This window comes from Hemicordylus capensis, chromosome 1 (genome assembly GCF_027244095.1).
Source record: "Hemicordylus capensis ecotype Gifberg chromosome 1, rHemCap1.1.pri, whole genome shotgun sequence".
Taxonomy (NCBI): domain Eukaryota; kingdom Metazoa; phylum Chordata; class Lepidosauria; order Squamata; family Cordylidae; genus Hemicordylus; species Hemicordylus capensis.
The window spans coordinates 6,072,227-6,099,467 of record NC_069657.1 but is presented as its reverse complement, the minus strand read 5'-3'; the positions used below and the strand labels follow the sequence as shown (position 1 = coordinate 6,099,467).

General features: G+C 50.3%; 1 protein-coding gene across 5 annotated transcripts in view; it reads right to left on the bottom strand.

The window, feature by feature from the left end:
• ERO1A (endoplasmic reticulum oxidoreductase 1 alpha) overlaps nucleotides 1-27,241 on the bottom strand; it is a 49,856-nt gene continuing 22,615 nt past the window's right edge. For 3 of the 5 annotated variants that reach the window (XM_053275996.1, XM_053276012.1, XM_053276020.1), the window contains 10 exons: nucleotides 25,420-25,466; nucleotides 23,552-23,566; nucleotides 21,522-21,548; nucleotides 21,349-21,441; nucleotides 19,278-19,524; nucleotides 17,766-17,835; nucleotides 15,057-15,071; nucleotides 13,027-13,053; nucleotides 12,854-12,946; nucleotides 10,821-11,029 (listed from right to left, as the gene is read on the bottom strand). In XM_053275996.1, coding sequence (XP_053131971.1) covers nucleotides 10,961-11,029; nucleotides 12,854-12,946; nucleotides 13,027-13,053; nucleotides 15,057-15,071; nucleotides 17,766-17,835; nucleotides 19,278-19,524; nucleotides 21,349-21,441; nucleotides 21,522-21,548; nucleotides 23,552-23,566; nucleotides 25,420-25,466 — 703 coding nt within the window. In that variant the 3' untranslated portion in view covers nucleotides 10,821-10,960. Of the gene's footprint in view, nucleotides 1,880-5,941; nucleotides 6,076-7,019; nucleotides 7,107-9,270; nucleotides 9,341-10,820; nucleotides 11,030-12,853; nucleotides 12,947-13,026; nucleotides 13,054-15,056; nucleotides 15,072-17,765; nucleotides 17,836-19,277; nucleotides 19,525-21,348; nucleotides 21,442-21,521; nucleotides 21,549-23,551; nucleotides 23,567-25,419; nucleotides 25,467-27,241 lie in introns of those variants that run through there. The other 2 variants (XM_053276002.1, XM_053276028.1) reach the window with 2 other exon arrangements.

Here is a 27,241-nt window from a genome sequence, read left to right as displayed (position 1 = left end):
TACAATGAATCCAGTATCTTTAAATTAAAAGTTTTGTATGAACAGCAGCCTTTTCCATTTTTGGTTAAATTAAAGGAATCTGATTTAAAACATTCTCTTCTCTCACCACCACCCCGCACAGCATAAAAAAATAAGTTAATAGCCCCCCACCCTATAAGCCCCCTTGTGCTTCCCCAAGAGTTTGTCACATGGCAGGCGATTCGGCTGAAATGGCTCAGATTGCTGCCTAGTACAGATTTCAAAAAGTGAAGTGTGGGGAAAGGGAAGGGGGGACAGAATGCGGAGAGGGGCTGGAGCCATCAACAGCAACACAGAAGGGAAAGAAAGGAAGGTGGCTACTGGAAGAAATGACATACGGGAGCAAACCAGATATGAAGGCAGAGGCAACTGCTGGTGCAAGCAGACTCTCTTAGCCATGGTTGAAAGATTTGTAGCCACACACACTCCCACTTCTCAGCCCCTCCTCTCTCTGCCACAACTGCCGCCCCCCATGGCTCCCTCTTAACTAGAATTTGAAACCGGCAAACATGGTTTGGGGAAAGCCTGCTTAGAGTCAGTGCTCCCTAACGCTAATGCACACGTGTGCCCAAGTGTTTTGATGTCCACTCAGTTGATTTTAGGTCCCACTCAGGTTGAATCAGAAAGGCTCCACTCTGAATGCACATGTGCACACACTGCCTTGATGCTGCCACCCAGAACAAAAGACGCATTCCAGGCACAGACGAAGAGATTAGACAGAACACTGCTTAGGGTTAACCATGGTTAAGGTCACTGCAGACAGAGGCTGTAACCATGGTTAAGTCCAAATGTGAGCAGCAGCTAAGAGATGCTGGGAAGGGAGCGGCAGCAACTTTATCTTTTATAGATTGGAGGGTTTTTTTACCCATAGGGTACCCAAGGTCCTTTTCCAATTACTTAACAGCTCTGAGAAAGCAGAGGTACCTTCCACAAGGCAGCAGGAAACTAATCAGCAACCCTAACCCAAATCAGCATCACACTCCGTGACCAGGAGCCTGGTTCAGCACCCAGGGCCTCCTTTTTGGAGGTTCAGCGTTTCTTGAGTTTCCTCGGTTTAAAAGGAGGGGACAATGTGCTTTGCCTTCCACAGGACAACAAAGAAAGGGCACCTTCATTGCACCCCTTAGAACAGAAGTGGGCAGAAGGCAGACCCTGGTTCTCCAGTGGGCAGACAAACACCTGCAAGTTGCTGGGCATCTTGTAGAAAACGCTGGATTCAGGTGGACCCTGGGCAGATCCAGCAAGGCACTTGTTAGGTTAAACTAGGGGTTCTCCACCTTGGATCCCCTGATGGTCTTGGACTACAACTCCCATCCTCCCCCACCATGTAAGCCCTTGTGGCTGGGGAGGATGGGAACTGTGATCCAGCAACACTTAAGGACTCAAGGTGGAGAAATCCCAGGGTGTCTAGATTCTGGCTCACATCACACACAGATCAGGTTTGCCTGAATGGTCAAGAAAGCCTGACTACACATCTAAACATACATCAAGTGGGCCAAAGGGATCCCATTGAAAAAATAAAAATAAAAATCAGAACAGACTGAAAGTGGCCCAGGCTTGCCCTGGAAGATCAGTCTGATGTCCAAGTTTCAACTACCATGGAGCCCGCTATGAACCCTCAGGCCAAGCAGGGTAGTCTGATGAGGCGGTGATGGTCCCACGACATAATCCCATGCTGACCTTACCCCTCCCTTCAAGAATGGGGCAGATTTTTTTTCCTTTAATTGGGTCAGCAGAAACTCCTCTGAGCAGTGTCTGTACAGAACAAGGGTGCCAGCACTCTGGATCAGAAACAAAGTGTTACTGGAGGGTCCGTAAGAGGTCCTTGAAGTTCTCCAGCTCTTTTATACTGGTTGAAATCCTGCATTGGAAGAGAGATAAAAAAGGATAAGGATCCTATGTGGTGTCCGGGCTTAAAGGCCAGCAGAACTGTGCTTCCTCAGGGGCACCCCAACGCTGCAGAAATTTCCTGAGGATCTCAACTTGCATTTTAAAAAGAACCATCAATACTAGCTAAACCAGGTGCAGAGAATCTGCACCTCTAGTTCTCACACTCCCCCCGCCCCATCCCCTGCTTTCTGTGCCCCCCATCCCCCACTCACTGGCCATTTGGCTGGACCTGGAGAGAGAGGCTGTGCCGCCCTCTCCGCCACCTGCTCAGCCATTCTTCAGCGGCCCCAGTGCAGGCCATCCTTCTTTACCGCCACCTCATCCTGGCCCGCCGTTTTCTCTGCCCACCACTGTCTTTCCCCCCGCTGGCCCGGCTTCTGCTTCCGCTATCACCTTCCCTGCCTCCCACCCGTGCCTGTCGCTGTCCCTCGTGAATTCTCGTGAGAGCTGCCACGCATGGGATTAGCCACAGGTACGTCTTAGAGAATTAGATAGATGGATAGATAATTCTAGCCCTGATTGCTGCAGAGGATGTGTGGTTGATGCCTGCTAAGCCTCAGAAGCCAGAGGGGGTGACGGAACAACATTCCAAGCAGTCAGGGATGGGGCACCAATTGCCAGCATAGGTCCCCTGCCACCTCTATGACTAACAAAGCTGGACTCAAGAACATAGATTTGCATAATGCATGCAGGTCACAGAACAGGTTTTCTAGTGCAGAATCTGGAGTGCTTTCTCTCTCTCTCTTCTTTATTTTTAAAGCACAAGCGACACATAGCCCTGGACAAAGGCTACTTTTAAGTCTAGCGGCTGTTGGATTACAACTCCCATCATCCCAGCTGCAGCAGCGTATTCAGTTGCCTGGTGTAGTCAGCACAATGAAAGAATGCATGGCCAGGTACTTCTTAGCAACACTCACACACTTGCGGTGAACAGAGATCACGTTAACGGCGAAAATAAAGCAGCAATTTCAGAAAGGCTGTTATGGCAACCAAGAGGAGTATGCATGTCTCTGCTGTCCAAGACCAACACAGGCAGCCTCCCCTCAGATACAAAACACGACAACACCGCCTGCAGCAGCTCCTCACCCCATCAGCTGCCGGCAGCTTTGGATGGCAAGAGCCCCAGAAACGGACACGGCCGCTGTGTGGATTCCACCCCAAATGTCCAGCAATCCTAATCCTTGTCTTTTCTGACTTGAGATGCCACCTTTATTCCCCTCACCAAGGCCTTGGGCCTTCAACAGCAATGGGACAGGTTGAAATTCAACAGGTGCAGCTTTGCTGCAGGAGGAGATGCAGAGATGGGAAACACTGAATTTCTGCCCCTTAGAGTCTGTCAAGTTTCCATCCAGTAGTGGCTGGTGGGTATTGGAGCAGGGGGGGGGGGGCAGGGGAGAATGGGGTCACGAGGCAGAAGCCTACCCCTCCCCGCCACCTTTCCTCCACACCAGCAGGCTTGGGTATTTACTCAAGCCTGCCAGCATTGAGAAAAAGAAGAAAAGCAGAAAAGCAGCAGGGGAAAGTAGACAACAGAAAAGGTTTTTGGGGGTGGGGTGGGGGAAGAAAACAAAAGAGTCAGGGCAAAAAGCAGGGAGAAAGGCAGAAAGCAAAGAGGAAGGGGGAAAGGCAGAAAGAGGGACAGAAGGGAGAAAGCAGGGATTGCATCAAATAAGCTAGCGAAGATCAGACTTCCCAGCAGCCAGGGAATCCTCCAGAGCAGGGAGCTGCCTCCAGCCCCTCCTCCCCTGCCTGCAACTTCCTCTTTTGCTATTACTGGCTGGAACCACTGCTATTCAAGCTGCTCCAGCCAATCGGATTCCTAGCGGGCTCCTCCTGGCACAGCCCCCAGGAAGAAGGGAAAACATGCATTAAAAACTTACTCCCTGAAGCAAGCAGGAAGTGCATGTTTTACCCATTATTTTGGTTCTTCCTGGGGGCAGTGCCAGGAGGAGCCCGCTAGGAATCAGATTGGCTGGAACAGCTTGAATAGCAGCTGTTCCAGCCAGTAAGACCAAAACAAGAAGTTACAGGCAGGGGAGGAGGGGCTGGAAGAAGCTTCCTGCTCTAAAGGTGTTGCTGGTAAGTCTGATCCTTTATTAGCTTGCTTGCTTGCTTGATGTTTGGTGCTTGGGAGGGGGTGGTCCCTCCTGCCCTTACTGGACAGGAACCATGCGAGAGGGGAGAATTGCAGCCCTATCGCTAAAAGCAGCAGGGGGAAACGGGAAACGTCCAATGCAAAAGCAATGAGAAAAACGGTGCTGGAAATTGTGTGCGAGCTGCTTTATTGGTGTAACAATAATGTGCCCAATGTGTTTCAGCTACAAGCTTTCTTCAGAGGCATTTATCCAGTAACCTTCTCTTTAAACAGAGGACTGCTTCTTTACTCCCGTCTCTGCACACAATTTCCAGCATCCTAGAACTTAGCCCTATGGCTAAGCAGCAGCTGAGCAGAATTTCTTGCACGGAAGACTGGAAGGGGCAACTCTCAGCAACAACTAGACTCTCGTGGGTCAGTTCACACAGCACGCCGGACCAGGATTAGGGAAGCGTAATGATGGGCATGTAAGAACCAGACAAAAGGTTCATCTGTGACAGCTCCAGACTGCTGGTTCAGGGTGGCCCTTTCATGAGGCGAGGTGAGAGAAGAGAGCTGCCTCAGGCGGAAGATTACTGGAGAAACAGCAGGAGGGCCAGATGCCCTATATCAGAGCAGAAAGGTCTTCATGAGAGCTCTGACCCCCGCACACCGCTACTCACACTCTCTTCACAGCTTACAAAGAGCACGAGGAGAGGAGCGAAGGCTGCTGGCAACCCTCCCTCTTCTCTGCTCTGCCACCTCCCAGCACCTTCAAAGCTTGCCAGGGTCAGTTATGAAAGGGGGTGTTTCCTACTAGGAGAGGAGAGCTGGTCTTGTGGTTAGCTAAGCAGGGTCTGCCCTGGTTGCATATATATGGGAGACTTGATGTGTGAGCACTGCAAGATATTCCCCTCAGGGTACGGAGCTGCTCTGGGAAGAGCAGAAGGTTCCACGTTCCCTCCCTGGCAGCATCTCCAAGATAGGGCAGAGAGAGATTCCTGCCTGCAACCTTGGAGAAGCCGCTGCCAGTCTGTGAAGGCAATACTGAGCTAGATAGACCAATGGTCTGACTCAGTAGATGGCATGTTCCTACTAGGCCGTGTCTCTCTCTGTTCATCTGCCTCTCTCCCCACCCCACAGAGTAGCAGCCAGGAGTGTGGCTCATGCCGTACAGAGAGCTCCAAAGCTAATCCCAGCAGCAGGCACCCAAACCCAGCACATTCCATTAAAACAACCTTTTGCTTAGAACCAGGGCGGGGAGCAACAAGGAGGAACAGGGTCTGAGCAGCATACAAAGGAACCGAAGGATCATTTCTGTCTCCTCCGCATTGGGAAAGGGAAGCAGGTACTCATTTCGGACACTCACAAAGAGATGCAAGCAACATCCCCCTCCCCGCTTGAAGCCCAGAGAAAAAGCTGGCGGCTGCCAATGCCAGGGACAGGCCTGAGAGGAGACAGCTTATCCCATCAGCTCTTAGGAGCCTTTCCACAGTGGGAGAAGATCCTCCTGTGATCATGTGGCCTAGGCCACACCTTCAGCATGAAATCTGGGTTGAGCCAAAGGGGATTCCTAGGGCCTCTCTTAACCTACCCCTTCTGTCCTACAGTCCTGGTACCTAATCCCTTCGTCAGTCTGGAAGACAGTATAGCTTTGTTTAGACATTCCTTTGTACATGCCGAAAAGTGTCTGTACACGTTTTGTGCAAATGACTGTACATGCTTAGTTTTAAGAGTGAACCTGGGTACAGTTAGGAAATGTACTACCGTGTGTGTTTTGAACATAATAGTGTTGGAAGAACTGCACACTCACACACATCTGTACACATATACACTGTATACAGACTGCATGTGCGTGGAACGTAATGTGTGGACAGGGCTCATATGAGAGGGGGGGAAATGTGATCTGATGATACAACTGAAACGAGAACATTTCCGAACAATAACCGTCAAGCTCACCTTCCAAATGCATTGAAAAGCGACACAATTTCCTGTCTTGTTAGATCGAAATTGTACGAAGGGCCTCTTTCCGGGATGTTTTCTATTAGGCTTTCAGAAAACAGGATCTTGAGGGCAGTTCCCAAGCCTTGAGTCTGTAGGCAACAGAAACAAGTTATGTGGATGAAGCCCACCAATGAAGCATCTGAAGATAAGAAGTTGCCTTTTACCAAGCCAGACCACTGGTCCGTCTAGCTCAACATTGTCTGTTCCCAACCTGGGTCCCCAGATGTTGTTGGGACTACAACTCCCATCATCCCCTGCCACAATGTTCCCAAAGTTGGGAGCCCCTGAATTAATCTAACTAATAAATAACAAGCCCAGTAGGAGACATATCACAGACAGAGCTTACCAGTGAGAGTGCATAGATACAGCAATAGCCACACAGAGGGGCTGAGAAGAAAGGAGAAGGCTCTCTCTCATCCTCTCCCAGGGCAGCCCCCCACAATCATAGGTGTCTGGAGCTAACTGTGGTGCCCAGTTTGGTTAGTCGAGAGCCTGGTGACCACTCCACCATTTGACCAACAGTGCTGTTCATCCTGGCCAGAACAGCCACCCTCTCTCATGGCGGAGGTGCCAAGGGAAGCTAGACTCCAATGCATGTCTTAATTACTCTTGTTGTGCTGACTGGCCAGACCCCCAAAGTGCCATGAAGCAAAGCCAGGTGGCCACTCTCAGGTGAGGGACTGGGTGCCCTTAAAGGCAACAGATGGACCTAATCCCCAGGAGCACATCAACCACAGAGTCCCCTGGCACAAGCCCCACTGAAATCAATGGGAACCATGCAAGAGCACGGCATTTCAATGGGACTGGCTGCTCACCATGTTAGGCAGCACTTTTGTGGGTGGGCACCATTAGAGCTCTGCAAGCGGGCATCAAACATCTTGAGCCAACCGTCCAGTAGTTTGACCAGCAAACTCAATTTGACTGTTCTGGCAGATAACCATGTTTGCGCTGTGGATTTTAGAACTGGGAAAGATACAAAACCAAATCATGCAAAATGTGGAGTGGGCTGGAGAAAGGCCAGGGGGTTCCTTACCTGCAGCTTCCCCCAAAGGCGACATTTAAAACACCCCACACAGTCCATAATCCTTGAAATGTTCCTAAAGTGGAGCCTAAATTCTTCCTGGGAAATGCACAAAAGAAGAAAGTTGTTTTAAGAAGAGATTCACTAGTTTCTCTTTCTCCTACATAGCTAGAAACCTTTTGGGACAGGGAATCGTCTTACTTATTTGCGTTTCTATGTAAACTGCTTTGAGAACTTTTATTGAAAAGCAGAATATAAATATAGTAGCTCATCCAGAATTGGAGGCTTCATTCCCACAAGCTCCATGTGAGATAGATTGTATGTCCCATTGAATACGAGACAAAAAATGCTTCTGGTTCACCAGAAAGCGGCTTCTGATAGAATGGGCAGAACTATTTCCTTTAGTATATTTGTATAACACCCCAAACTCACGTCTCTGGGCAGTTTACAACTGACACAAAACAAATTAAATGTTAAAACAATTTAAAACCACAATTCTAGTTTAAAAGCGTGGGTGAATAAATGCATCTCAAGAGTATTTTTTAAAGCTGTCAGAGATGAGGAAGGAGGGAGGGAGGGAGGGCGCTTAAGCAGGGAGCACGTTCCAAAGCCTCAGAGCAGCACAGAGAAGGCCCACCCCCGAGGGGTCACAAATGAGCTGGTGGCGACAGCAGATGGACCTCTCCGAATGATCTCAATGGGCAGTGGGGCTGATAAGGAAGACGACGTTCTCTTAAATACTCCTGGGAACTAGGAACATCAGTAGCTGCCTCTACCAAGTCAGACCATTGGTCCATCAAGCTCAGTATTGTCTTCTCCCACCTCTTACATAGAACATAGAAAGCTGCCATATACTAAGTCAGACCATTGGTCTAGTCTCCCATTCATATGCAACCAAGGCAGACCCTGCTTAGCTAAAGGGACAAGTCATGCTTGCTGCCACAAGACCAGCTCTCCTCTCCGCCTGTGGGCTTCTCAGAGGCACCTGGTGGGCTACTGTGTGAAACAAGATGCTGGACTGGATGGGCCTTGGGCCTGATCCAGCAGGGCTGTTCTTATCCTGACTGGCAGTGGCTCTCCAGTGTTAAGGACAGCCCTGCTGGATCAGGCCCAAGGAGGCCCATCCAGTCCAGCATCCTGTTTCACACAGTGGCCCACCAGATGCCTCTGAAAAGCAGACACGCGCGAGGTGAGGGGGACATGCCCTCTCTCCTGCTGTTGCTCCCCTGCAACTGGTATTGAGAGGCATCCTGCCTCTGAGGCTGGAGGTAGCCTATGGCCACCAGACTAATAGCCATTGATAGACCTGTCCTCCATGAATCTGTCTAAGCCCCTTTTAAAGCCATCCAAGCTAGTGGCCATCACCACATCCCATGGCAGATAATTCCATAGATTAATTATGCACTGTGTGAAAAAGTACTTCCTCTTGTTGGTCCTAAGTTTCCCAGCCTTCAGTTTCACGGGGTGACCCCTGGTTCTAGTGTTGTGAGAGAGGGAGGAAAATGTCTCTCTGTCCACCCTCTCCAATCCATGCATAATTTCATACACCTCAATCATGTCTCCCCTTAGCAGCCTCTCCTCCAAACTAAAGAGCCCCAGATGCTGCAACCTTGCCTCATAAGGAAGGTGGTCCAGGCCCCTGATCATCTTGGCTGCCCTCTTCTGCACCTTTTCCAGTTCTACAATCTCCTTCTTAAGATACAGTGACCAGTACGCAGTACTCAGGATGTGGCCGCACCATAGATATGTATAAGGGCATGGTAATACTAGCATTCTTATTTTCAGTCCCCTTCCTAATGATCCCTAGCATGGAAATTGCCTTTTTCACTGCTGCCACATACTGAGTTGACACTTTCAATGAACTCTCACCTGGTCAATCACTGACAGCACAGATCCCATCAGCGTATATGTGAAGTTGGGTCCCCCCCCCACCCCACAATATGCCTCACTTCACACTTGCCAACATGAAACCACATTTGCCATTTTGTCGCTTACTCCCCCAGTTTGGAGAGATCTTTTTGGAGCATCTCACAATCGGTTTTGGATTTCAGACAGGAGTCTCTCCTAGCCCTGCCTGGGCATGTCAGGGCTTCAACCTGGGACCTTCTGCATACTCTTCCCGTGAGCTGTGGCCCCCTCCCCCTCAGGGGAATATCTTACAGTGCTCACATGTAGTCGCCCATCCAAATGCAAACAGAGGCAGGGCCGGCTTAGCAAAGGGGACCATTCATGCTTGCTACCCCAAGACCAGCTCTCCCATTACCTTTAATTTGGTAGCTTCTTTTTGGTTTCCAGAAAAAAAAGAATTTTCATCAAAGTGCAAAGGAAAAGACCTGACGTGGAAGGAAACAGGCAAATTAGAAATGAGACCCTCCACTGGATTACAGGCATGAATATTCTCAAAGCAGGGAGAAAGCAGTTTGAACTAATGAACAATTGTGGAACAGCTGGACGAACTCATCTCTCTCCAAGCACACAGGTCAGGAGAAGGCAGTGGAAAGCATTTCCTTTTAGGCAAGGGTCGTTTCTGGGGCTGCTTTTCTAAAATTATGAGATTTTTTGACATCAATGAGCTGTGTGTATTATTTTTTGGCTCTCTGTAGAATTCAACCAGCATCTCATTCTGCTTATTATCAAGCAGACAGGCTGCGAACCTTTCCCTCGGGACTTTGGTTCCTTCAACAAGAACTCTGAGTTCACCCTCCAAGAGCTGAATTTAAACACGAGTTGTGTGATTTTTAATAATTAGAACTCTAAATTCTACACAAAGGAAACCAAATTCTGCACCGCAAGTTGGATTTGTGGCCTGCACGCATCTTAAAAAACAAATAAATAGCTATTCTGCCCTCACCCGGCCAATGCTTGCTGTCCCCAAGACCTCGACTTTCAATCTTGAGTCCCCAGATGTTGTTGGAGTACAACTTCCATCACCCCCAGTCACAATGGCCAAAGACCACTGCGGCTGGGGATGTTGGGAGTTGTACTCCAACAACATTCCGGGACCCAGGGTTGAAAACAAACATTCTCAAACTGGCTGAAGGACAACATCATGGCCAAAGGCTTTTGTGGCTGGGGATGATGGGAGTTGTAGTCCAGCTGGGGACCCAAGGTTGAGAACCCTTGTCTTAACTGAACATAAGAAGAGCCCTCCTGGATCAGGCCCAAGGAAGCCCATCTAGTCCAGCATCCTGTTTCACACAGTGGCCCACCAGATGCCACTGGAAGCCTACAGGCAGGAGTTGAGGGCATGCCCTCTCTCCTACTGTTATTCCTTCACAACTGGTATTCAGAGGCAGCCTGCCTTTGAGGCTGGAGGTGGCTCACAGCCCTCCAACTAGTAGCCAGTGATAGACCTCTCCTCCCTGAAGTTATCCAAACCCCTCTTAAAGCCATCCAGGCTGTTGGCTGTCACCACATCTTGTGGCAGAGAATTCCACAAGTGAATTATGCGTTGTGTGAAAAAGTACCTCCGTTTGTTGGTCCTAAATTTCCCGGAAGTCAGTTTCATGGGATGACCCCTGGTGCTAATGTGATGTGAGAGGGAGAAGAATTTCTTTCTATCCACTTTCTCAACACCATGCATGATTTTATAGACTTCTATCATGTCTCCCCGCAGTCGTCTTTTTTCTAAACTAAATAGCCCCAGGTGTTGTAGTCTTGCCTCGCAAGGAAGGTGCTCCAGGCCCCTGATCATCTTGGCTGCCCTCTTCTGCACCTTTCCCAGTCCTACAATATCCTCCTTAAGATGTGGTGACCAGAACTGAATGTTACTTACTTGATTAAGTGGAGAATCTCTAATAGGAGGCTCTTGATTTCTTCATCTCGAATTCTGTCCCCTGTGAACAACTGGAAATCGGGACGCTCAAAGAAAGGCAAGACTTTGGACAGGGCCCGCAACTCGATGAGGTAGATGAAATAGAGGTTCTTGAGCCTCCTCGGACCTTCGCCTTGAGTCAGGACTTCATCAAAACGCTGCTGAAACTCTGTAACATTGTGTCCCCATTTCTTTTCAGACCACGTGTCTGTCACATGAGAAAGAAACTCCGGATCAAGACCAAACTCCAGTTTTTCAGTACCTTCACCAAAAAACTGAACCACCGCCATCTATATATTACATATATTTCAAACCTCCTTAAGTGTCCATATAATCACAGAACTCAGAGTTGGAAGGGACCCCCACAGGTCTTCTAGTCCAACCCTCTGCTCAGTGCAGGCTCAGTGGCTGCCCAGCCTCTGCCTGGAATCCTCCAGAGGAGGAGAGCCCATCTCTGCATGTGGCAGACTGTTCCACTGTCTCAGCTTACAAGACATTCCACCGAATGCATAGTCTAAATCTGCTTCCTTGTCATTCCAAGCCAGCCCCGGGCTCTAGCCCCACCTTCAGCAGCAACAGAGAACAAGTCCTCGCTTCCTTCTCTGCGATGGCCCTTCAGGGCACTTTCCAGCTTAGCTGCTCAACAGCAGCAAAACGCTTCTGTTCAGACAAATTGCATTCGAAACATAAACAGCACGGGGAGCAGTCTTGTGGAAACTAACAACCCAAAAAACAGCAACTTTTTAACACCAGATACACGACGTCATCGCACTATATCGCAGCGACTGAATCCGAAACAAGGCATCCGAAATGTGAACGGCACCCTGCTGTCCGCGGAGGGTGTCACAACACAGGAAGTGTGGAATCATACTTCTGAGATCCCCGTGACCCCGTTGCAGGGTGTAATCTGGAAAGCACCCAGGTATGTGAATCCAGCTATCACAGCCAATGAGGTTGTTCTCACAACCAGCCCTACCTGGGTAGGATAGTGCTAAGCCGGGTAGGGCTGGTCGCAAGAACTGCCAGGATCACTCCCAAACCCACCGCTCCTCCCCCAGTTAGCCCTGTTTCTGCACTCTGGCTACAAGCGAGGTAGGATACACACACAACTCCCCACACCTGGGTCATGTGGGCGCTTGGGATGCCAGCCGCTCTTTTCAGGCTGCCAACAACCATACTTACCATAGACCTGGTGTGAGGGCAGGGTGCGGGGGAAGGAACAGCCCAGCCACCAAGAAATATCCCATTGCACTGCACTGCTCGGATATTGTGGAATATCTGGCAACTGGGCTTCCTCCATAGCCCTTAAGGTTGTGGGGATGGCCTTAACCCCATTTGAAAGGCAGGGCAGAAATTTCATTTAACACAAAAAGGTGAAAAGACAGTGGGTAGCCTCTGCCAACTGTCAGCAAAGAATCACAGACAAGCAAGGCTACAACACCTGGGGCTATTTAGTTTAGCAAAGACAACTGCGGGGAGACATGATAGAGGTCTATAAAATCATGCATGGTGTGGAGAAAGTGGAGAGAGAGAGATTCTTTTCCCTCTCGCATAACACTAGAACCAGGGGTCATCCCATGAAACTGATTGCCGGGAAATCTAGGACCAGCAAACAGAAGTACTTTTTCACACAACGCATAATCCACTTGTGGAATTCTCTGCCACTAGATGTGGTGACAGCCAACAGCCTGGATGGCTTGAAGAGGGGGTTGGATAACTTCATGGAGGAGAGGTCTATCAATGACTACTAGTCGGAGGGCTGTGGGCCACCTCCAGCCTCAAAGGCAGGATGCCTCTGAGTACCAGTTGCAGGGGAGTAACAGCAGGAGAGAGGGCATGCCCTTAACTCCTTCCCCTAGGCTCCCAGCGGCATCTGGTGGGCCACTGTGTGAAACAGGATGCTGGACTAGATGGGCCTCCTTGGGCCTGATCCAGCAGGGCTGTTCTTATGACCTGACCAATGCCTCTCCCAGTCCTCCTTGCTGAGAACTGTGCTGCTGCTCAAAATCTTACAGAGAAAGCCGGTACCAACCTTGCAGAAGGTACCTGGCGCTGAGATGGATGTTGATGCTGGCGTGGAGGCCGGAAATGAGCTTGTAGAACGCCCTCTTCTCCACACAGAGGCCTGCAAGAAACATTCAGAGCTTTACCCAAAGAGAGCCGGCGTCACCGAGAGCAAAGCAGACAGAGAGGAAAGCCAGTTACCTTGCAGCCACCTGTAAAACATGGCCCCTGGAAATAAAGAACACAGAAGAATCAGGAGGATTCTTTGGCAACATGCGTGAAAACCCCATTTACTTTGGTAGCATTGGAAGCAGCAGTCAGCAGCTGCTGTGGCACCTGGGGGCATTTCCAAGCATAGCCAGGCCCTCCGCAGGAACAGTGGCACCACCACCACTGGACAAGAGAAGGGGACACGTCTCTGGGCCATGAGGAGGAGGGAGCTGCCCTCACTTTGCCTCCCCAGTGCTGCTGCTGCAACCCACTGGTGGGGACCCCTCCAGCCCCCTCCCAACTGCCAGGCCCACTTTCTTTCATTGCCGCGCATGTGGGGGCCCCCTGCAGCTGACCAGCGCTTTCTTCACCAGCCTGGCTGGTTGCTTAGGAACATAGGAACATAGGAAACTGCCATATACTGAGTCAGACCCTCGGTTTATCTAGCTCAGTATTGTCCTCAGAGACTGGCAGCGGCTTCTCCAAGGTTTCAAGCAGGAATCTCTCTCAGCCCTATCCTGGAGATGCTGCCAGGGAGGGAATTTGGAACATAAATTATCTTCCCGGAGTGGCTCCATCCCCTGAAGGGGAATATCTTACAGTGCTCACACTTCTAGTCTCTTCCCCTCTCGGCCGAAGGAGAGGAAGGAAGCCCCCAGCCAGGCCCGCAGAAGACGTACCAGCCATTTGCAGGGGTCCCAGCACTGGAGACGCCCCCAGAGTCAGCATGTAGATGCCGCCGGAAGGGGTGTGGCCAGCACAGGGCAGCCCACCCAGCAAGCAAGGGGGCAGGGACCGTGGGGCAGGCCTCCAATAGCGTTCCGTTTTGTTATATCTGGTAGCTTCTTTAGCTTTTTATAATTTTCAGTTTTAATTTGAACCTGATAATTGTGGGTTTTAATCTGATTTTTTTTAAAAAAAATAGTTAATTTTATTACTTTTATTGTATCTGTGTCGATCTTATTGTTGTGAGCCGCCCTGAGCAGTAGTGCACTGGAGGGGCGGGGTATGAATATTTTAAATTAATAATAATAATAATAATAAATGAATTTTGTTTGGGGGCCAGCACCAGACTTCCCACAGGGCTGCAAAGGAAGTCACTTCGCCCCCCCCTGAGAATGGGATGAGGCCCTGGTTCTCCGGTCACCCCACCGGCGGAGTCCCCGTCTTAACAGCCAGCCCACCCCAGATGCTGGGGGAAGACACACTTCCCTCTCTCCCAGAAAGAAGATCATGAGCTGGAGAACGGAGTCGTTCCAGAGAATCAAGCAGGGGTCTGGCTCCTGTGCTGAAGCTCTTCCCCTGCCTTGGGAATGCAGCCGCCAGAGTCAGGAGGGGGCCTGGACCGTGGGGCGGAGAGCGGGACTAGACGGCCTCCTGCCCTGTGGGAAGACAGAGTCCCCTTCTGCTGCCCCGAATGTCCTGCCAGCCAGCTTTCACTGGATGGCTCGAAGTCCTTGTGTTATGAAAGACGACACAGAGGACAGCAAGTCTGGGGAAAGGGGCCCTAAGAGAGTGGCAGAGCGTCTCCAGGTTTGCACGCAGAAGGTCCCAGATTCACTCCCTGGCAGCATCTCCAAGCAGGGCTGAGAGAGGCTCCTGCCTGAAACCCTGGAGAGCCACTGCCAGTCAGAGTGGACAACACTGAGCTAGCTGGGCCAAGGGTCTGACTCAGTTGGGAGCAGCTTCCTGCGTTCCTAGATATACTCTGAAGCTTAAGAGCTGAACAAGGCAGGAACAGCCTTCCCACGGTCTGCCCCCCAGCAGCTGGGATTCTAGGCTAGACTGCCTCGGAACATGAAGGCTCCAGTGTTCCTTCTAACAGGGACTCCCAGATGTTGTTGACTACAACTCCCAGCATCCCCAGCTGCAATAGCCTTTGCCTGGGGATTACAGGAATTGTAGTCAACTACATCCGGGAGTCCCTGTTAGAGGGAACACTAGAAGGCTCTACTGCACCAACCCTGGTCCACCAACCTGTTCTTCACAGATTGGTCAACTGCACTCAGAAATACACTCACCTTCATTCTCTCCCGCTGCACAAGCAAATGAAAACAGAAAAGTGAAAAGGTTACATGTCATTCAGATTTAAGTTTCAAAAAGCAATTGTTATTTTCCCCTAAGTTTCTGCTTTCCAGCCACTCTCCCAAAACGTCATCCTAGAGACGGTCGGAAGGGGCCTTGGATCTCTTCTAGTCCAACACCGCCCACCCACCCCCAGAGCAGGCAACAGCTCCTGCATCCCTCCCCAATGGCCGCCCAACTCCTCTTTGGAAAGTTCTGGCAAAGGAGAGCCCACGGCTGCAGGAGGCAGAGTCTTTGGCGCTTTCCAGATCAGCCACTCAACAGCAGCAAAATGCTTCCGTCCAGGCAAATCGCTTTCAAAACGTAAATAGCAAAGCACCCAGCAGGGGGAGCAGTCTTGCGAAAACTAACAACCTGGAAAAAGCACAACTTCTTTATGTTAGAGATACGACATCCTAGCTCTATATCGCAGCAATTAAATTCGAAAGAAGGCATTGGAAAGGTGAGCGGCACCCTGCTGCCCGTGTAGGGACTGCGGTGTCACAACACAGGAAGTGTGGAAGCACCCTCCAGAGATCTGCCATGACCCTGTTGAAGGGTGTAATCTGGAAAGCGCCTTCCACTGATGGGACAGGAAACTTTAGCCTGAATCTGCTCCCTTGTGTCCTTTCAAGCCCTGGGTTCTAGTCCTGCTCTCAGGAGCGACAGAGGACCAGTCTGCTGCTGCTCCTGCTCCTGTCTGAAAGCCCTTCCGGTTCATGTGCATTCTGCAGGTATTAAGAGTGGTTTTTTGGCAACCCAGAAAATTATTTCCAAGAACCGGTGCAAGTTATACAGATTTTCACAACCTCTCCTGTTTTGCTGATGTGTGAGAGGCAGTTTTTACTGTTCTGCCCAATTTATTCCAAGCAGTGATGCCAAGCAGGAGGGACAAGGAGCAAGCCAGGACCCCTGAAGTCCCACAGCCAAACCTCTGGAAATATTATTCATTTTCATTTTTCATTCTCTCCTCGGGGGAGGGAGGGCGCTTAAGCAGGGAGCACGTTCCAAAGCCTCAGAGCAGCACAGAGAAGGCCCACCCCCGAGGGGTCACAAATGAGCTGGTGGCGACAGCAGATGGACCTCTCCGAATGATCTCAATGGGCAGTGGGGCTGATAAGGAAGACGACGTTCTCTTAAATACTCCTGGGAACTAGGAACATCAGTAGCTGCCTCTACCAAGTCAGACCATTGGTCCATCAAGCTCAGTATTGTCTTCTCCCACCTCTTACATAGAACATAGAAAGCTGCCATATACTAAGTCAGACCATTGGTCTAGTCTCCCATTCATATGCAACCAAGGCAGACCCTGCTTAGCTAAAGGGACAAGTCATGCTTGCTGCCACAAGACCAGCTCTCCTCTCCGCCTGTGGGCTTCTCAGAGGCACCTGGTGGGCTACTGTGTGAAACAAGATGCTGGACTGGATGGGCCTTGGGCCTGATCCAGCAGGGCTGTTCTTATCCTGACTGGCAGTGGCTCTCCAGTGTTAAGGACAGCCCTGCTGGATCAGGCCCAAGGAGGCCCATCCAGTCCAGCATCCTGTTTCACACAGTGGCCCACCAGATGCCTCTGAAAAGCAGACACGCGCGAGGTGAGGGGGACATGCCCTCTCTCCTGCTGTTGCTCCCCTGCAACTGGTATTGAGAGGCATCCTGCCTCTGAGGCTGGAGGTAGCCTATGGCCACCAGACTAATAGCCATTGATAGACCTGTCCTCCATGAATCTGTCTAAGCCCCTTTTAAAGCCATCCAAGCTAGTGGCCATCACCACATCCCATGGCAGATAATTCCATAGATTAATTATGCACTGTGTGAAAAAGTACTTCCTCTTGTTGGTCCTAAGTTTCCCAGCCTTCAGTTTCACGGGGTGACCCCTGGTTCTAGTGTTGTGAGAGAGGGAGGAAAATGTCTCTCTGTCCACCCTCTCCAATCCATGCATAATTTCATACACCTCAATCATGTCTCCCCTTAGCAGCCTCTCCTCCAAACTAAAGAGCCCCAGATGCTGCAACCTTGCCTCATAAGGAAGGTGGTCCAGGCCCCTGATCATCTTGGCTGCCCTCTTCTGCACCTTTTCCAGTTCTACAATCTCCTTCTTAAGATACAGTGACCAGTACGCAGTACTCAGGATGTGGCCGCACCATAGATATGTATAAGGGCATGGTAATACTAGCATTCTTATTTTCAGTCCCCTTCCTAATGATCCCTAGCATGGAAATTGCCTTTTTCACTGCTGCCACATACTGAGTTGACACTTTCAATGAACTCTCACCTGGTCAATCACTGACAGCACAGATCCCATCAGCGTATATGTGAAGTTGGGTCCCCCCCCCACCCCACAATATGCCTCACTTCACACTTGCCAACATGAAACCACATTTGCCATTTTGTCGCTTACTCCCCCAGTTTGGAGAGATCTTTTTGGAGCATCTCACAATCGGTTTTGGATTTCAGACAGGAGTCTCTCCTAGCCCTGCCTGGGCATGTCAGGGCTTCAACCTGGGACCTTCTGCATACTCTTCCCGTGAGCTGTGGCCCCCTCCCCCTCAGGGGAATATCTTACAGTGCTCACATGTAGTCGCCCATCCAAATGCAAACAGAGGCAGGGCCGGCTTAGCAAAGGGGACCATTCATGCTTGCTACCCCAAGACCAGCTCTCCCATTACCTTTAATTTGGTAGCTTCTTTTTGGTTTCCAGAAAAAAAAGAATTTTCATCAAAGTGCAAAGGAAAAGACCTGACGTGGAAGGAAACAGGCAAATTAGAAATGAGACCCTCCACTGGATTACAGGCATGAATATTCTCAAAGCAGGGAGAAAGCAGTTTGAACTAATGAACAATTGTGGAACAGCTGGACGAACTCATCTCTCTCCAAGCACACAGGTCAGGAGAAGGCAGTGGAAAGCATTTCCTTTTAGGCAAGGGTCGTTTCTGGGGCTGCTTTTCTAAAATTATGAGATTTTTTGACATCAATGAGCTGTGTGTATTATTTTTTGGCTCTCTGTAGAATTCAACCAGCATCTCATTCTGCTTATTATCAAGCAGACAGGCTGCGAACCTTTCCCTCGGGACTTTGGTTCCTTCAACAAGAACTCTGAGTTCACCCTCCAAGAGCTGAATTTAAACACGAGTTGTGTGATTTTTAATAATTAGAACTCTAAATTCTACACAAAGGAAACCAAATTCTGCACCGCAAGTTGGATTTGTGGCCTGCACGCATCTTAAAAAACAAATAAATAGCTATTCTGCCCTCACCCGGCCAATGCTTGCTGTCCCCAAGACCTCGACTTTCAATCTTGAGTCCCCAGATGTTGTTGGAGTACAACTTCCATCACCCCCAGTCACAATGGCCAAAGACCACTGCGGCTGGGGATGTTGGGAGTTGTACTCCAACAACATTCCGGGACCCAGGGTTGAAAACAAACATTCTCAAACTGGCTGAAGGACAACATCATGGCCAAAGGCTTTTGTGGCTGGGGATGATGGGAGTTGTAGTCCAGCTGGGGACCCAAGGTTGAGAACCCTTGTCTTAACTGAACATAAGAAGAGCCCTCCTGGATCAGGCCCAAGGAAGCCCATCTAGTCCAGCATCCTGTTTCACACAGTGGCCCACCAGATGCCACTGGAAGCCTACAGGCAGGAGTTGAGGGCATGCCCTCTCTCCTACTGTTATTCCTTCACAACTGGTATTCAGAGGCAGCCTGCCTTTGAGGCTGGAGGTGGCTCACAGCCCTCCAACTAGTAGCCAGTGATAGACCTCTCCTCCCTGAAGTTATCCAAACCCCTCTTAAAGCCATCCAGGCTGTTGGCTGTCACCACATCTTGTGGCAGAGAATTCCACAAGTGAATTATGCGTTGTGTGAAAAAGTACCTCCGTTTGTTGGTCCTAAATTTCCCGGAAGTCAGTTTCATGGGATGACCCCTGGTGCTAATGTGATGTGAGAGGGAGAAGAATTTCTTTCTATCCACTTTCTCAACACCATGCATGATTTTATAGACTTCTATCATGTCTCCCCGCAGTCGTCTTTTTTCTAAACTAAATAGCCCCAGGTGTTGTAGTCTTGCCTCGCAAGGAAGGTGCTCCAGGCCCCTGATCATCTTGGCTGCCCTCTTCTGCACCTTTCCCAGTCCTACAATATCCTCCTTAAGATGTGGTGACCAGAACTGAATGTTACTTACTTGATTAAGTGGAGAATCTCTAATAGGAGGCTCTTGATTTCTTCATCTCGAATTCTGTCCCCTGTGAACAACTGGAAATCGGGACGCTCAAAGAAAGGCAAGACTTTGGACAGGGCCCGCAACTCGATGAGGTAGATGAAATAGAGGTTCTTGAGCCTCCTCGGACCTTCGCCTTGAGTCAGGACTTCATCAAAACGCTGCTGAAACTCTGTAACATTGTGTCCCCATTTCTTTTCAGACCACGTGTCTGTCACATGAGAAAGAAACTCCGGATCAAGACCAAACTCCAGTTTTTCAGTACCTTCACCAAAAAACTGAACCACCGCCATCTATATATTACATATATTTCAAACCTCCTTAAGTGTCCATATAATCACAGAACTCAGAGTTGGAAGGGACCCCCACAGGTCTTCTAGTCCAACCCTCTGCTCAGTGCAGGCTCAGTGGCTGCCCAGCCTCTGCCTGGAATCCTCCAGAGGAGGAGAGCCCATCTCTGCATGTGGCAGACTGTTCCACTGTCTCAGCTTACAAGACATTCCACCGAATGCATAGTCTAAATCTGCTTCCTTGTCATTCCAAGCCAGCCCCGGGCTCTAGCCCCACCTTCAGCAGCAACAGAGAACAAGTCCTCGCTTCCTTCTCTGCGATGGCCCTTCAGGGCACTTTCCAGCTTAGCTGCTCAACAGCAGCAAAACGCTTCTGTTCAGACAAATTGCATTCGAAACATAAACAGCACGGGGAGCAGTCTTGTGGAAACTAACAACCCAAAAAACAGCAACTTTTTAACACCAGATACACGACGTCATCGCACTATATCGCAGCGACTGAATCCGAAACAAGGCATCCGAAATGTGAACGGCACCCTGCTGTCCGCGGAGGGTGTCACAACACAGGAAGTGTGGAATCATACTTCTGAGATCCCCGTGACCCCGTTGCAGGGTGTAATCTGGAAAGCACCCAGGTATGTGAATCCAGCTATCACAGCCAATGAGGTTGTTCTCACAACCAGCCCTACCTGGGTAGGATAGTGCTAAGCCGGGTAGGGCTGGTCGCAAGAACTGCCAGGATCACTCCCAAACCCACCGCTCCTCCCCCAGTTAGCCCTGTTTCTGCACTCTGGCTACAAGCGAGGTAGGATACACACACAACTCCCCACACCTGGGTCATGTGGGCGCTTGGGATGCCAGCCGCTCTTTTCAGGCTGCCAACAACCATACTTACCATAGACCTGGTGTGAGGGCAGGGTGCGGGGGAAGGAACAGCCCAGCCACCAAGAAATATCCCATTGCACTGCACTGCTCGGATATTGTGGAATATCTGGCAACTGGGCTTCCTCCATAGCCCTTAAGGTTGTGGGGATGGCCTTAACCCCATTTGAAAGGCAGGGCAGAAATTTCATTTAACACAAAAAGGTGAAAAGACAGTGGGTAGCCTCTGCCAACTGTCAGCAAAGAATCACAGACAAGCAAGGCTACAACACCTGGGGCTATTTAGTTTAGCAAAGACAACTGCGGGGAGACATGATAGAGGTCTATAAAATCATGCATGGTGTGGAGAAAGTGGAGAGAGAGAGATTCTTTTCCCTCTCGCATAACACTAGAACCAGGGGTCATCCCATGAAACTGATTGCCGGGAAATCTAGGACCAGCAAACAGAAGTACTTTTTCACACAACGCATAATCCACTTGTGGAATTCTCTGCCACTAGATGTGGTGACAGCCAACAGCCTGGATGGCTTGAAGAGGGGGTTGGATAACTTCATGGAGGAGAGGTCTATCAATGACTACTAGTCGGAGGGCTGTGGGCCACCTCCAGCCTCAAAGGCAGGATGCCTCTGAGTACCAGTTGCAGGGGAGTAACAGCAGGAGAGAGGGCATGCCCTTAACTCCTTCCCCTAGGCTCCCAGCGGCATCTGGTGGGCCACTGTGTGAAACAGGATGCTGGACTAGATGGGCCTCCTTGGGCCTGATCCAGCAGGGCTGTTCTTATGACCTGACCAATGCCTCTCCCAGTCCTCCTTGCTGAGAACTGTGCTGCTGCTCAAAATCTTACAGAGAAAGCCGGTACCAACCTTGCAGAAGGTACCTGGCGCTGAGATGGATGTTGATGCTGGCGTGGAGGCCGGAAATGAGCTTGTAGAACGCCCTCTTCTCCACACAGAGGCCTGCAAGAAACATTCAGAGCTTTACCCAAAGAGAGCCGGCGTCACCGAGAGCAAAGCAGACAGAGAGGAAAGCCAGTTACCTTGCAGCCACCTGTAAAACATGGCCCCTGGAAATAAAGAACACAGAAGAATCAGGAGGATTCTTTGGCAACATGCGTGAAAACCCCATTTACTTTGGTAGCATTGGAAGCAGCAGTCAGCAGCTGCTGTGGCACCTGGGGGCATTTCCAAGCATAGCCAGGCCCTCCGCAGGAACAGTGGCACCACCACCACTGGACAAGAGAAGGGGACACGTCTCTGGGCCATGAGGAGGAGGGAGCTGCCCTCACTTTGCCTCCCCAGTGCTGCTGCTGCAACCCACTGGTGGGGACCCCTCCAGCCCCCTCCCAACTGCCAGGCCCACTTTCTTTCATTGCCGCGCATGTGGGGGCCCCCTGCAGCTGACCAGCGCTTTCTTCACCAGCCTGGCTGGTTGCTTAGGAACATAGGAACATAGGAAACTGCCATATACTGAGTCAGACCCTCGGTTTATCTAGCTCAGTATTGTCCTCAGAGACTGGCAGCGGCTTCTCCAAGGTTTCAAGCAGGAATCTCTCTCAGCCCTATCCTGGAGATGCTGCCAGGGAGGGAATTTGGAACATAAATTATCTTCCCGGAGTGGCTCCATCCCCTGAAGGGGAATATCTTACAGTGCTCACACTTCTAGTCTCTTCCCCTCTCGGCCGAAGGAGAGGAAGGAAGCCCCCAGCCAGGCCCGCAGAAGACGTACCAGCCATTTGCAGGGGTCCCAGCACTGGAGACGCCCCCAGAGTCAGCATGTAGATGCCGCCGGAAGGGGTGTGGCCAGCACAGGGCAGCCCACCCAGCAAGCAAGGGGGCAGGGACCGTGGGGCAGGCCTCCAATAGCGTTCCGTTTTGTTATATCTGGTAGCTTCTTTAGCTTTTTATAATTTTCAGTTTTAATTTGAACCTGATAATTGTGGGTTTTAATCTGATTTTTTTTAAAAAAAATAGTTAATTTTATTACTTTTATTGTATCTGTGTCGATCTTATTGTTGTGAGCCGCCCTGAGCAGTAGTGCACTGGAGGGGCGGGGTATGAATATTTTAAATTAATAATAATAATAATAATAAATGAATTTTGTTTGGGGGCCAGCACCAGACTTCCCACAGGGCTGCAAAGGAAGTCACTTCGCCCCCCCCTGAGAATGGGATGAGGCCCTGGTTCTCCGGTCACCCCACCGGCGGAGTCCCCGTCTTAACAGCCAGCCCACCCCAGATGCTGGGGGAAGACACACTTCCCTCTCTCCCAGAAAGAAGATCATGAGCTGGAGAACGGAGTCGTTCCAGAGAATCAAGCAGGGGTCTGGCTCCTGTGCTGAAGCTCTTCCCCTGCCTTGGGAATGCAGCCGCCAGAGTCAGGAGGGGGCCTGGACCGTGGGGCGGAGAGCGGGACTAGACGGCCTCCTGCCCTGTGGGAAGACAGAGTCCCCTTCTGCTGCCCCGAATGTCCTGCCAGCCAGCTTTCACTGGATGGCTCGAAGTCCTTGTGTTATGAAAGACGACACAGAGGACAGCAAGTCTGGGGAAAGGGGCCCTAAGAGAGTGGCAGAGCGTCTCCAGGTTTGCACGCAGAAGGTCCCAGATTCACTCCCTGGCAGCATCTCCAAGCAGGGCTGAGAGAGGCTCCTGCCTGAAACCCTGGAGAGCCACTGCCAGTCAGAGTGGACAACACTGAGCTAGCTGGGCCAAGGGTCTGACTCAGTTGGGAGCAGCTTCCTGCGTTCCTAGATATACTCTGAAGCTTAAGAGCTGAACAAGGCAGGAACAGCCTTCCCACGGTCTGCCCCCCAGCAGCTGGGATTCTAGGCTAGACTGCCTCGGAACATGAAGGCTCCAGTGTTCCTTCTAACAGGGACTCCCAGATGTTGTTGACTACAACTCCCAGCATCCCCAGCTGCAATAGCCTTTGCCTGGGGATTACAGGAATTGTAGTCAACTACATCCGGGAGTCCCTGTTAGAGGGAACACTAGAAGGCTCTACTGCACCAACCCTGGTCCACCAACCTGTTCTTCACAGATTGGTCAACTGCACTCAGAAATACACTCACCTTCATTCTCTCCCGCTGCACAAGCAAATGAAAACAGAAAAGTGAAAAGGTTACATGTCATTCAGATTTAAGTTTCAAAAAGCAATTGTTATTTTCCCCTAAGTTTCTGCTTTCCAGCCACTCTCCCAAAACGTCATCCTAGAGACGGTCGGAAGGGGCCTTGGATCTCTTCTAGTCCAACACCGCCCACCCACCCCCAGAGCAGGCAACAGCTCCTGCATCCCTCCCCAATGGCCGCCCAACTCCTCTTTGGAAAGTTCTGGCAAAGGAGAGCCCACGGCTGCAGGAGGCAGAGTCTTTGGCGCTTTCCAGATCAGCCACTCAACAGCAGCAAAATGCTTCCGTCCAGGCAAATCGCTTTCAAAACGTAAATAGCAAAGCACCCAGCAGGGGGAGCAGTCTTGCGAAAACTAACAACCTGGAAAAAGCACAACTTCTTTATGTTAGAGATACGACATCCTAGCTCTATATCGCAGCAATTAAATTCGAAAGAAGGCATTGGAAAGGTGAGCGGCACCCTGCTGCCCGTGTAGGGACTGCGGTGTCACAACACAGGAAGTGTGGAAGCACCCTCCAGAGATCTGCCATGACCCTGTTGAAGGGTGTAATCTGGAAAGCGCCTTCCACTGATGGGACAGGAAACTTTAGCCTGAATCTGCTCCCTTGTGTCCTTTCAAGCCCTGGGTTCTAGTCCTGCTCTCAGGAGCGACAGAGGACCAGTCTGCTGCTGCTCCTGCTCCTGTCTGAAAGCCCTTCCGGTTCATGTGCATTCTGCAGGTATTAAGAGTGGTTTTTTGGCAACCCAGAAAATTATTTCCAAGAACCGGTGCAAGTTATACAGATTTTCACAACCTCTCCTGTTTTGCTGATGTGTGAGAGGCAGTTTTTACTGTTCTGCCCAATTTATTCCAAGCAGTGATGCCAAGCAGGAGGGACAAGGAGCAAGCCAGGACCCCTGAAGTCCCACAGCCAAACCTCTGGAAATATTATTCATTTTCATTTTTCATTCTCTCCCTCCCCCCTACCCCCCCCCCCCACACACACCCTCTCCAGCTTCCAGGAGTTCCTGGGGCATTGTCCAAACACTTTTCAAGCTCTTCCCTGTAGCCACAGGGTCTAGACGCTTGGGTCTTCTTTTGATCAACAAAAGCAGAGATGCCCAGAAAGCTGAATTCTGCACCCAAGTCAACATTTGAGTCCCTGCAAAATCTCAGCACACACAAAGAGCCCAGCCCAAGGCCAGTCTGTGCCCTTCTCCTGTTCAGCCTTCCTCCCTTTTGCCCTCTGCTTTCCAACACTTTTCTGCACATTAAAAAATGTCTATTTAGCACAAACCATGTAGGCACTCAAAAGCCATGCTTGGTAGCTCAGTAGCAGAACACAGAGAGGAGAGCTGGTCTTGTGGTAGCAAGCATGACTGGTCCCCATAGCTAAGCAGGGTCTGCCCTGGTTGCATATGAATGGGAGACTTGATGTGTGAGCACTGCCAGATATTCCCCTTAGGGGATGGGGCTGCTCTGGGAAGAGCAGAAGGTTCCAAGTTCCCTCCCTGGCAGCATCTCCAAGATAGGGCTGAGAGAGACTCCTGCCTGCAACCTTGGAGAAGCCGCTGCCAGTCTGGGCAGACAATACTGAGCTAGATGGACCAATGGTCTGACTCAGTATATGGCAGTTTCCTATCTTCCTATGTTCCTAACACCTGCTTTGAATGCAGAAGGCCCCAGGTTCAATTCCTGCCACTGGGTGGCTGGTTGAGCAGAGGAGGCTATACTGAGCTCAGTGTACTCAGGATTGTACCCTCTGGCTACTGAGAAAACCAAATCTGCCCGAATACCACATACTTGAAATGGGAAAGAAATGAGCCTTACCTCTGCCAGAAGCCAGTGGGTTTAAAGGCCTTTTTACAGAATGAGGCCTGAAGGGCAAAAAGGGGGGGGGAGTATTATTTCTCAGGTACCAAAAATCACACAAATAAGGTGTTGTCGAGTAACATGAAATTAACAATGGCAGAACTCAGCCCGCAGGCTTACAGACAGACATATGAGGAAAAGAAAGTTGGCTGGTCTTGTGGTAGCAACCATGAATTGTCCCCTCTGCTAAGCAGGGTATGCCCTGGTTGCATATGAAAGGGAGACTTGATGCATGAGCACTGCAAGATATGCCCCTGAGGAGATGGGGCCACTCTGCGAAGAGCCCCTGCCTGCTTGCATGCAGAAGGTTTCAAGTTCCCTCCCTGGCAGCAGCATCTCCAAGATAGGGCTGAGAGAGATTCCTGCCTGCAACCTTGGAGAAGCCGCTGCCAGGCTGGGTAGACAATACTGAGCTAGATGGACCAAAGGTCTGACTCAATATAAGGCAGCTTCCTAGGTTCTTAAGGAAGAGAGGATAAGAAAAGAAGTATTCATTGAAGACAGTTATACTCTGCCTTTCCATCAGACTGCTTACAAAAAAAAACCCTGAAACCATCTACAATAAAATCTCATTAAGCCACAACTAAACAAAAGTAGCAATCTGTGGATAGCAACAGAAAGCAATATCATCCATCAAACGTCAAGGGGGAAAACACTGGTTGTATTTGCTGCCTACAGATCAAGAGAGGGAGCGCACTAAAGTATTTCTTGGTAGGGCAGGACATTCCACAATTGGGGTGCCACTCCGAACAAGGCCCTGTCCTGACTTACAAAGGCAGATGTAACTTAATGCAGTCCTTCTCAATCTTTTTCATCCCAAGAGACACTTGCATTAAAAATACAGATATCGGGGCATGCTCCCCGCCAAACACACATACCAGGTTTCTTGGTGCCAGCAAAGCTGCCACACCATTTTTAGGTATGTTAGCTTCCTTCTTCTTTATTCTTCTATCCTTTTTATTCTTATCCACAGCCGTTCCTGACATTCCTCCTGGAGCCGATTCCTCCTCAATGCACCAAGAAGGATGCATCACTCCTGGTGCATAAGGGAGAAAGCCAGGTCCAAAATCGGGGAGCTCAGACTTGCTCCCTTCCTGGTTCATTATCGGGCAACTTAGCTTCAAAAGCAGGGAGTTTAAACTCGCTGCTTTTGGAGCACACTCAGTAAGCCCGTCATGACGCACTGGTTGAGAAACTGTCTAAATGAACCGACAGGCTTGTATGGGGGAAGATGGTCCTGCACATACAGGTGGACCTACTTATTTGCGGATTCGTTATCTGCAGTTTCGCGTATCCACAGTCGGGAAAATGTCACCCGACATCGGTGTAACGTGTAAAAACACAATTTTTAAAAACTCATCGACCTCACATATCCGCGGGTCGGGGTGGCCAGAAATGACTGTGGAGGTCATTTCTGGCCGCCATTTTAAGAATCGGAGCCACAAAATGGCTCCCATCAAAAAACAAAACGTGATTTTTGGTCGATTTTCGGCCAGTTTGGAGGAAGAGCGTGATTCTGCGTGACTCGCAGCAGAGCAAGGTAAGAAGCCCCACTCCACCCACCCCCTGTGAAAATTGGCCTGTTTTGGGCCAACTGGGAACCTAACCCCTGCAATCCCATAGAGATCTATGATTCGATATTTGTGGTTGCCAAATCTGTGGTACAGCTGCGGAACGGAACCCCCACGAATATCAAGGTCCACCTGTACTACAGAGGATGCCCCCTTAACTATCTGCAGCAGTGAGGAGGCATTAGCAAGTGAAGGGGTGTGTGTGCACA